The sequence below is a fragment of the Berghia stephanieae genome, chromosome 7, assembly GCF_034508935.2.
Source record: "Berghia stephanieae isolate SIO BIC M18660-M18661 chromosome 7, UCSD_Bste_1.3, whole genome shotgun sequence".
Lineage (NCBI taxonomy): Eukaryota > Metazoa > Mollusca > Gastropoda > Nudibranchia > Aeolidiidae > Berghia > Berghia stephanieae.
Window position 1 is genome coordinate 31,506,490 of NC_088366.1, and position 12,057 is coordinate 31,518,546.

Here is a 12,057-nt window from a genome sequence, read left to right on the forward strand (position 1 = left end):
CAAGTGTATAGGCCTACATACCAGAATCAACTTTCCAATCTTTTTGTTGTTTGTCTTGTAATAATCCAAATTGTTTAATATGAAGCTGTTGAGGCCATGAATACAATATACTACATGAAAGGTGGGCATATTACTACATAATTACAACAATTTTCTTTTTTGAGACAGTGGAGACAGAGAACCCCCCCCCCCCCCCCCCCCCCCCCACATAAATGGCTATATACATATATAAAAAGTGTTGTAATATTTTTACTTTTGGATATGGTGGGTATAGGAGCAGCTCTTTGCACATAGATGGGGCTTCAATCAGCATCCTGTACAATAGTAGCTACTCTGCTTTCTTATCCCATTCTTTCGACACAGTCCACATTCTCTGTCCAGTCCTGAAAAGTAAACTAAATGTTTATTCCTCTTCATTCTTTCAACATCATTGTTATGATACCTTGTTTTGTTTGTTTTTAAGGGTTTTACGGCGCTTGCAACACATTTAGGTTATATCAGCGCCAGTAAAAAGGAAGAAAATGGGATAGTAAAAAGTTCTAGAATTACAATTGAAGCATCCAAGAGAAAGTAAGACATAGGGGAACTGGGAACAAATAGGGATCAGATGTAGATTCCAAGAGCATACCACCAAAGTACTTAGTTTGAGATCACCTATAAGTCTCATCCGGACACAAGAACAAAATCCAACAAAGAGGAACACACTCAAATGCTTACATTATACATTAAAAAATAACAAATATACTAATACATAACAGAGAGATGATTTACAAGGAAAAAAATATCATCTCCCAAAACAATAACTATGCATTTGACTGTTTCCCTCCCAGCCAGGACTCCGACCAGGGCCAGGAAAAAAACTAAGTAATCTCATTCCAAGACAAAGACAGAAAGCATGTTGGAAAACAGATATAAGGGGATAGAAGACACAGTGTGTACCTCCCTGCCCGCTATGGGAGGTCAGGATCCCCACCCAGGTTATGATACCTTCTACTGGAGTTTGATGACATGGTGAAAATGTGCAAAGGGGTGATGGCAGATGCAGCAGATGTCAATTCTGATATGAAATCTCTTTGAAATTTCGATAAGGAATGTTTTCTCATATCAGTCTGGTGTCGAATGAAGAGAATGTGTGCTTTCACTTGTGATATTTCCCAGATCCAATGGAAGAGTTTACGCCACCAACGCCTTGTCTTTCGGTTGTGAGTGCTTTAATACGATAGCATCTGGCCAGCCCCGTCGCAACCATTCACACTGTAGCTGTAGCTGTCATGATTTGGGGCTTTATCCCAAGGCTACTTCCTTCTTCTTTCTCAACCGACTGAACTTGACCTTTGTTGACACAACACAACACGCCTTTTTTTACTTTTTGTCTTTCCATTGGATGAGAAGTAAATCTTTTTCTTCATGGTAAAACCATTTCTCTTCCATGTGTTTTAGTTTTGAAGATTTTATTTCATTTGGAAATTCTCTTCTGTTAGTGTTTAGTGTGCCCATGTAGTTGTGTCTGTGTTCGCATAAAAAGTTTATGAGTGGCATGGATGTATAAAGCCTATCTGCAAAAATGTGGTGTCCCGATCTAACAATGGGTGTCAGGAGTGTGGAAAAAAACTTTGACTGTTTGCTGTGAGTCTGCATCTATGTGTGGATTGTATGATGTGTCTGCGTCGAAGTATGTGAGGATGTTGAAAACGTAGCCAGTAGCGGAGTCGCATAGTCCAAATGTTTTGATGTGGTGTTTTTTAGGCTGAGATTTATTGTACTGTTTGTGTTTGAACCTGCCCTTGAAACCTATCACCATCTCGTCAATAGATACATTTTCAAATGGGTAAAATGCATCCTGAAACTCCAGCACAAGAGTTTTATGAAGGGTTCAATTTTCGCCTTACCCTGCGAATCGGGCTTGCAAACATGTAGCATAGAATGGTACAAGAGCTGAAATTGATTTCGACTAAATATTTGTGAATACCAGGGTGCGTGTCTATGATGCTTAGTTGACCAGTAATCTGAAATAAAGGGCCTTGGATCCAAGCCCATGCTGACAAGCACTGCCAAGAATTTATAAAGTTCATATCTGCCAATAGATGGATTAGATCATCAATGATGTCCACACTGAAATTTTGCTGTGAGATTGTGAAAGGGATAGCTCTTTCATCACAGCCATGTTTTGGACCAGAAACTCCACGAAAGGGAAAATGGTTGGGCGTTTCTTCATTTGGCTGTGCTCGCCTCCATACATCCTTATAATCCACAGCATTGAAGAAATTATCAACATTATTAGTATTATTATTACCACCACTGTCAATATCACTATCATTATCAACAGTAACAGTCCCCTGGATTTGGTTGTCTGTCGTTTTGCTTTGTTCTTGCCTCTACTAACTTTCCTTCTCTTACTACTTACAACAACACTCGCCTCGCCATGATCACTTTCGTCACTTCTACTATCGTTTTCTGGCCATATTTCATTACCAGAGTCACTATCAATAACATCATCAGAATCTTGTTCACCACCACTCAAAACATCGGGAAGATTTCTAAATATCTCCATTGCCTGTTGACTAGTATAGTGACATGAGGGTCTAGTACCGCTTGGGCCAGCTTTGCCACTTGTTGAGGGTATGGCCATTGTTGTTGTTTACTATAGCAATTGTTTTATTTCGCAAATATCACTGAATCCAAGAAAGTTATTGGTAAGATTTTCAAAAGAGTTGCGTCAGCGGAAGTTCTAGTTTCATGTTTACAAAAATAGTAAATCAAAAACTTGGAACAATTCTATACGAAACAAAATTGTGAGAAGGGCATTAACCATCGATGTGTTGGTAGATAGTAAAAATGGCGACGTTTTTCTCACAGATGTATCGGTAGAGAATGTAACATATGGCACAGGGCGAAATAGGATAAAATCCCTTGAATACCCTTAATATTAATTGTAATGCTAGAAATCTATTAATTGAAAGATTACAATAATGATACACGTGGTAAAGATAGTATATCAACTTAAATTTACGCATGTATGTGTGATGGACAAACATATATCTTTAACTGTGACATGCAAAGCACACACACACACGCGCATGCACACACACACACACACATACATCCATACATATAGAAGATAACCATAATAAGGTAACAATGCATAATATTTACATACAAGATTGAAAGCCATGTCAACAGCAGTGCAAACAAGTATTATTCGTCATATATAAATCTCTCATCATATAATTCCCTGTCTACTAACACCTTGAAATAATCCATAGATTTTGCATTCTTTGTTTCAAATTTCAAATTGTTCCATTTCTGGACAATACGAATACCGAACCAGTGTTGTCTTATGTTTGTTTTGCATCTAGTGACAAAAATCTTAAACTTGTCCCCTCTAGTAAAAGTTACATTAGAATATGAAAAAAAATCAGAAACGTCTATCCTATCCAGACCGTGTACCAATCTATAAACCTGAGTTAAATCCCCACGAATTCTTCTATATTTCAAACTTGGTGAGTCAAGAAATTCTAACCTTTTCTTATAAGATAAATACTGTATGGCATAAATCTTTTTGGTAGCTCTCCTCTGTGTACACTTTCAATACTAATAGATTGTCTTTTATATAATGGGCTCCAGATGCAATTTCCGTATTCTAGAATTGGTCGAATGAGCGATTTATACAAATACAAAAATATGATTTTATCAAGACTTATAAAGGTTATATATATTATTCCCATCATTCTGTTTGCACGGCTTACACAATTCAAAATTAAAAAATGAATCAAAAGTAACTCCCACATCCTTTTCATAAGGCACATAGGATAGAAGGAGTTAATTAATCTGTGTGAGATTCATTTCAGCAAAGTTCAAATGCTGCAGAGTGAAGACATAAAAAACTATTGCAATGCTCTGGACCATGGTCACAGTGGTGGGTGGGTAGAGGTCAAGAAAAAGACAGACCGTCATCACCACAACAAGCATAATGCTCACTACCACATCCTTCATCAATAAACTGATTATTACAGCCACTACTTACAATAAAACAGCGTCAATCACAACAATACAACAAACATAACATCAACCAATAACATGTCACATCACAACAATCATTGGTATCACCAAATACAACAGAGATTGGCAGCAACATTTCAAACAACGGAGATAAGTAAAAGAGTCAAGTGCTCATCACGAACCAAATAATAATAATAATAATAATGATTAATAATAATAATAATAATAATAATAATAATAATAATAATAATAATAATAATAATAATAATAATAATAATAACAATAATAATAATAATAATAATAATAATAATAATAATAATAATAATAATAATAATAATAATAATAATAAATGAATAAATAATAAATAAATAAATGAATAAATAAATAAAGCCGTCCTTAATTGTCTTAAGGCCCATCGAGCCTGAATTTATCCAAGCTATTGTGTTAAATGGATAACAACAATAACTTGCTACCCTTTTGATAAGACACTTGTAGCAACATTTCTTAACTAGAGGAATATGAAATCAAATGCTCATTACTAAATAAAAGCATAACAGTGATTTATTTTTTATTGAGTATAAATTGGATTTTTTTATTTTTTTATTTTGACAGCATGGCTTACACTCAGGGATACATAAAATACTAATAACCAAAATGACCCAACAAATCATCCATTCATACTTAAAAGCAGACTACAGAGAGGAAGTGGCGTTTTGTTGTTTATTTATAGAAAACATCGATATTTTTAAAAAATCAACTTAAGGTGAAAAAAATATTCAAATACAATTCCACTTGACCTCAAACAAGATTTGAACAAAATATCTTATTATAGACCACCCCTTCCTTCTTCATCAGCCAAACACAAGAGTACAAATGAGTCTTTATCACTGAATTCAAAGACTTTTTCCCTTATATTCAGAATGTGTCCACAACGAAAATGTAATATTTGTCGGTGACTTTAATTTTCACGGAAAAAGCACATACACTTTCAGCAGATTAAAATAGCATATTTACACTTGTCTTTGTCATTGAAAGTGGTCATACACTTGTCTTTGTCATTGAAAGTGGTCATACACTTGTCTTTGTCATTGAAAGTGGTCATACACTTGTCTTTGTCATTGAAAGACGTCATACACTTGTCTTTGTCATTGAAAGTGGTCATACACTCGTCTTTGTCATTGAAAGTGGTCATAAACTTGTCTTTGTCATAACTAGGAATAATGAAGTCCCTATTAGATATATAAATACAGGCAATCAAGTCATGTCAGACAATAAAAATCATTTTTTTTAAATAGCTATTTAACATTTCCATTATTTTCCTCATCTATGTTTATATCTGTTTCATTCACTTTCAAACGCTCACAAATGCTTTTCCAGAAAACTAGTTGTCCCTCATCTGAACATTCATCAAAAAACACAGAAAGAAAATTGATCAAAGTTGCTTGATGTGGGTCGACGTCATTTTCCAGGGCCAGTGAGAGGTACTTGAATACTTGACTCCACTCATTTGTATCACCTGATAATGTAAACAAACCAATAATAACATTTTTTAAGAAGAATAACAAATATCAAACTCTGAATATGTTATATAGCAGAGAACAAGAGAATAATGAAGCATTGATTTGCCTGAAGGCAGAAAATGTCACCCACCATTAATATCCGATTTATTTTGGAGAAAACTTCAAGCAGAAAACTGAATGGAAAGTAACAATTTTACTACTTTCTAAATATTGTACTTTTCATTGACATTTGAGCCATAGAAATATAATTGAAAGATATCTAGGTATCGAAATATGAAAACAAAGCACATTCATTTGGAGAAATAAGATAATGCTCATAAAACATGCAGATCAAAAGTTGTTTTGTTTTTTGTTTTTGTTATTGTTTTTAGGGTTTTACGGCACTTTCGACACTTTTAGGTCATCTAGCCAGCAAAAAGGATGAAAATTGGAGAGTAAAACATTCTAGATTTACAATTAAAAAGAGAAAAGGTAAGGCAAAGGAGACTGGTTCAAATAGGGAACAGAAGTAATTTCCAAGAGCAAACTATCTATGTGTTTAGTCTGAGAACACCATAAAGTCCCATCCAGACACAAGCATAGGATCCCACAGAGAGGAACACACTCAAATACTTACAAAGCATAATATTCAAAACATAATGTATCATAATAGTAAATAACAGAAAAATGATTTACAAGTATCTGATAAGGCTATAGCTAAACTGATGTCCAAACCAAAGACTTCCGCTAAGGCTCGGACAAAAAAAAGTGATCTTATTCAAAGACAAAGACAAAAAACAAGCTGGAAAATATAGAGATGGGGGGATAGAAGACACAGGAAGTGACATTCCGTCCATAGTGGGAGGACAAAGGCTCAACCCAGTGATCACAAGTTACAAAACACTTGTGAGATCAACTTCAGAGTGTGTTAAAATTATTTTTTGAACCCCGATAAGAAGAAAAATATAGGTTAACAGGATAGTATGAAGAAAAATAATAATGCAAGCAACATTTCGATCATTGGTCTTCATTATAGGACGAAAGTTGGACATAAAAAAAATACCATTAAAATATAATTTATAATAGTTTAATAAAATAACAGAAAATAACAATGATGTATCAAGAATATATTTTAAATAAAAACTTCCAATTTTTAGACTTTGATAAAAGAACACTTTTATCATTTTTAATCCATCTTTTCTTCCCACAATCCCATTCTTCTTTCTCTTCCTTTATTTTCCTATCCTTTTTTTTTCTTCTCATAATAATGCATATATGATGTTTTAATTGTATTTTCTTAACTGTTCTTTGTCCCCTGGCATAAACCAAAAGTCAATATGTTGGGGGTTTTTTTTTCTCTTTTGTTTCTCTTTAGATTAACCTTTTGACCATATTCGTCTTTTATAAATACAGGTTCTTTTAAGCACTTTTATACGTAACTTATACTATTACACCCCCACTGTCAAAATATATTGATGCTGTGAAAATGACTCTAAAAAGAGAGCAGCTAAACATATTGTAAGAATTTTGTTGACACCAATTAGCTCTTTGTTATTTTTTAGACAGCCAGTAAGAGGTTATAGGATTTGTTTTTCTTATGTTACTTCTGCAAAAGCTTTGTGACTGCACGCATTCTCAATACTTAGAAGTTTTCCAGCATTTTAAAAATAAAACTTTTAACATCAAGAAACAAAACTTACATTTTAGCTGGACAAGCATGTGGAGAGCAGCAGCTCTGAGGCCCTTTTTTAAATATGGCTGCTGAATTAACCAATGAAATACCGCTTCTCTGTCAAAGTCAATGTGGGCAGATGTTTGGACGATAGCTGTTGCCTGGGAACAGAAAGTCATGATTGATAGAATACCAATAGTAATATGATGCAATACAAAAACAAACAAAAGTAAACAGAAAAATACAGAGAATTGTGTGAAAAATGTAATTAATATATGTGTGTGTGTGTGTGAGAGAGAGAGAAAGAGAGAGAGAGAGAGAGAGAGAGAGAGAGAGAGGGAGAGAGAGGCGGAGAGAGAGAGAGAGAAAGAGAGAGAGAGAGGGAGAGAGAGAGAGAGAGAGAGAGAGAGAGAGAGAGAGAGAGGTTTGTGTAAAAAACTCTCAACTTTAGCGAAATCTCTCAACGTTTGGAAAATATCAAACATTTTATAAATTATTTCACTCTGTAACTCTTCTGTACGAATAAAGTGTTTATTGTTCATCTTTGAACCTGTTTACCTCTCTTATCTCTGAGGGGTACTCAATATGAAAACATTAATACAAATCCAATATGCAGCCCATTGCCTCAAACTGGTATTAAGTGAACATGTTACTAGAAAGTTAATTTAAAATTAAAATAATTCGAAATTTCACAAACTTCACATTATGCAAAGAGACCAATTATCGATTATGGGTGAAGTCGAGATTTTTTCCCAACCCCCTGTCCCTGGCTGTGAAAAATGGACTCTCACTGCAGATCTAAAAAAGCAAATCTATGCTTTTCAAAATAAAAGCTATCGGAAAATCCTGAGTTCCATATTTTGAGCACAGGACTAATAAGAATATTTTAGAAAAGGTAAGGATCGAGCAGGAGGACAGAACCACTGTTGTCATTGGTCAAAAGAAGGAAATTGTCATGGTTCGGACCCACTGTCCGCCATGATAATCTGTGCAAGACTGTCATGCAGGGCACTGTAGAGGGGCAAAGAAGAAGGGAAAGACAGAAAAAAACTATGGCAAGACAACATCAAACAGTGTTAAGGCCTGGATCTTAATAGTCTTCTGGAAAAGGCCAGAGACTGTGATGAATGGCGTAAGGTTGTGAAGTCTGCATCCCGCATGTCCCCCCGATAATCAGCTGGTCATCGGAATGAGTGAGCGAGTGAGAGTTCACCCAGATTGGGTAGCTGGGTCTGTTAGATCTGATGGAAAGTACTTTATGATAGACTAGCATCAAATCCAAAGGGTAGCTAGCAATTGCTATTGGCGGTTTCATGCTTTAGAAACCGGGACAAACTTCAGCTCCATTGGCCTCTTGACTCTGAAAGACTACTTTATTTTTCTTGCACTCTGTAACTTTTCTGTTTGACTAATCTGTTAATTGCCATCTTTGAAGCTGTTTATTTCCATAGTCAATTTGAAAACATTAATAAAAATCCAATATGTGACTCATCATCTCAAACCAGTATTTTGTGAACCTGTTACCAGAAAGTTAATTTAAAATTAAAATGATTAGAAATTTCATTCTGTTGGGGGTTCCAATAGTTCAGTTGGTAGAGCACTCGCTTCATATGTAAAGGGACTGAGATCGATTACTTGTAAAGTCAAGATTTTTTAACTGACCCTCCTGTCAATCCAACTTTTTGTTGGACTTTGGTAAGGGGTTCAACATAAGAATAAAAAGTTACTCTGATTTATATTAAGCAAGATTGATGTGTACTTATTGGTGGGTCTGATAATCCAAATTGTTATGGTCTCATCGTTGTAATGGAAATACTCGCAAACCAACACAAAATATTTTCCATTAGAAAAATGTTAAAACGAATCCATAATTGCATCTCCTTATCAGATCTCCAAATACTGTCCCAATGAGCTAGATGGTTTTCGTGATTTTAAAATCTATTCTCCCCTTTTTGTCTTCATGGACAATAAAGATATTGATATTGATATTATTATTATTATTATTATTATTATTATTATTATTATTATTATTATTTATTATTATTATTATATTATTATTATTATTTATTATTATTATTATTATATTATTATATTATTATTCATTATTATTATTATATATTATTATTATCATATTATCTATATTAATTATTATTATTATCAACATCATCATCATCATCATCATCATCATCATTATTATCATTATTTTCATATTCTTCCATGCACCCAAATACCTGTGCTGGGATAAGCTTTCTTAATTCCTCATGTTTTGACATCAGTTCATCAGCCTTATCAAATTTCTCTGCTAACACAAAACATTTCCACATTACGGCCCGAGCTGGTATCACAGGAAGGTCTTTTGACAGGACACTGTCCACAAATTCCTCCACCAGATGGAAGTGGTGTTCAAATTCTTTGAAAATCTGTGTAAATAATGAAGATAATATATATTTTTTAAAGAGTGAATGTCCACACATATCTGTTAGATACGTTTTAAAATGGAATCAATATTTAGACAAATATGAAGAAGATCTCATTGCAATATTACAATTCCTCCTCTTCCTCCTCTTCCCCCCCCCCCCCCCCTCCCTCCCTCTTCTCTTCTCTCTCCTCCTCTTCTTCTTTCTTCTTCTCTTCTTCTTCTTCTTCTTCTCTTCTTCTTCCTCTCTTCTTCTCTCTCCTCCTCTCTTCTCTCTCTCCTCTCTTCTTCTTCTCCTTCTTCATCTTCTTCTTCTTCTTCTTCTTCTTCTTCTTCTTCTTCTTCTTCTTCTTCTTCTTCTTCTTCTATGCACCTCTTTTATGCACCTCTGTTGAAGGTGTACAAAAATGCACCATTTTTATGCACCTCCATTGGAGGTGTACAAAAACGCACTGTTTTTATGCATCTCTGTTGAAGGTGTACAATAACGCACCGTTTTTATGCACCTCCGTTGGCGGTGATGGTAAATTAATAAAAATTTTGCAGCATACGTCCATGAGGTTTAAATAGTTTTAGATTGTAGTTTAGCACGCTGCTTAGTGATTACCTATGTACGTTTATACAATGATAATAAATTAAAGAATAATAACAATAATTTAAAAAGTCAAAAGTAAAAAGAAACATGGCACACAAATACTGATCTCAAATAAATAAATAATTTTAGAAAATTAAAATCGAAGTTTTTTAAAAACATGATAAAAAAGGTTTTGAAAAAAAACAAAAAAACAAACAAAACAACAACAAAAAAGAACAAAAAAAACAAACAAAACTGATGTCTTTCTCAATAAAGCAAACTTTTTTTTTAAAAATATGTCTATAGTGGGAATCGAACCCAATACTTTCAAGGTTAGAGTCTGACAGCTTGTCCACTGGGCTACGGAGCCACCTGACTGTTCATCAGATTTAATAAGGTCTTTCTAAAACATTATTTTTCCTTCAATGCAACTTCTATTTTCTGGTTTTATATTTCGATTTTTTAAATTATTATTATTTTTATATAAATTTATTAACAAAAACATCCTACAGATGTCACAATATAACTTTCGCCATGTCCAAATACAGAAACTCAATATCGCTGATGAAATTGGGTGGGATGCGCATGCATGACGGAGGTGTATAAAAACGGTCCGTTAAGATACACTGTCAACGGAGGTGCATAAAAACACTACGAAGTTTTAATCTTGATGTTAGAGATCTATCAATGACACCTATGTGAAATTAAAACTATTTCCTGTAGTGCCTCTGATCTTAAAGGTATTTATTTTCACTCTGTTCAATTTCTTTAAGAGGAACCTGCTTTGAACCAGGCACAATGTACAAACACTGAGAACCAACAAATTAATTTCAGCTTCTATATGCGCTAACTCTCACCAATGTAGCCAAGACAGTGAACATATTGTCGATTTCACCAGAACTCATGTCTGCCTCACATTTCTGTTTCAAAATTTCCATGGCCTCTGGCACTTGCCCACTTGTGAAGACTGCCAAACCAATACATTGGTAGAATCTCTCACGTGATACCAGCTCCTTCTCTTTCAAGAAATATTCATAAAGTTCCATCAAAGACTCAACCTGAAATAAATAAAACAAATTAGTTAAATCACCTATTCATGTGAACAGAAAAGTTATCTCTAGATCCATTAGCCCTGTAGCTTGGAGGGGCTACTTTTTGACAACTGCTCTTTCCATTTTTGTTAAAACAGGAGCAACAGCTATGTTACCAGGGCTTGTAATGAAACCAGAGTTGCATCATTTCTATTGCTGTCATGGGGAAAGTGGTTAAGTCTGAAGATAAAACTAGATGAATAATAGGAGAAATTGCATGAGATTCGAGAGAAATATAACTACTGTACTGCAGCTCAGAATCATATAGTTTTGGTTAAAACTTCTGTTTGATCATTTACATCAGCAAAAGTCATACCCATTGCTTCTAATTAATTGACATGACAAAGCTGTACTTGACATGAAGAAAATAGACATTTCTTACCTTTCCCAGTTCAGCAATCTGTCGCAACAAACGAAAAACCACAGTTCTATCAGGGTTTGCTCCATTTGAAATTGAGTCTTGTAAAAGTTTGATGGCACTTTCAATTTCCCAAGAGTTCAAAAGGTGCAAAATCTTCTTTTCAATGGTTGTTGCCTCTGAACCGTCCTCTTCTGATGAAACAACCCGTTGTGAACAGTTGGATAGTGGCATATATTCAGGAGTAAGCCTGGAATCATTATGGCCTAAAGCATTATATATTTTATTAATTAAATCAGCTTTCTTTTGAGAATCGTCATTTAATTTGCGGTAAATATTTAAGCTTGGAGTAGAAAACGTTTTATAATTTGAAAGAATGCTGAAAGTCTTAGATTTCTTGATGGAACCTTTCAATTGGAAGGTATTCAGGCAAGAAGGAGAAAAACTA

General features: G+C 34.4%; 1 protein-coding gene across 2 annotated transcripts in view; it reads right to left on the bottom strand.

Annotated features, from left to right (window-relative positions):
- Nucleotides 1-4,333: 4,333 nt before the first annotated feature.
- The window catches only part of LOC144977060 (uncharacterized), an 11,976-nt gene continuing 4,252 nt past the window's right edge, over nt 4,334-12,057 (bottom strand). Inside the window, exons 2-6 of one of the 2 annotated variants that reach the window (XM_078921802.1) lie at nt 11,634-12,057; nt 11,018-11,218; nt 9,402-9,590; nt 7,199-7,331; nt 4,334-5,515 (exon numbers count right to left, since the gene is read on the bottom strand). The exon at nt 11,634-12,057 is cut by the window's right edge and continues 356 nt beyond it. In XM_078921802.1, coding sequence (XP_078777928.1) covers nt 5,295-5,515; nt 7,199-7,331; nt 9,402-9,590; nt 11,018-11,218; nt 11,634-12,057 — 1,168 coding nt within the window. In that variant the 3' untranslated portion in view covers nt 4,334-5,294. The remainder of the gene's footprint in view (nt 5,516-7,198; nt 7,332-9,401; nt 9,591-11,017; nt 11,219-11,633) is intronic. The other variant, XM_078921800.1, reaches the window with a different exon arrangement.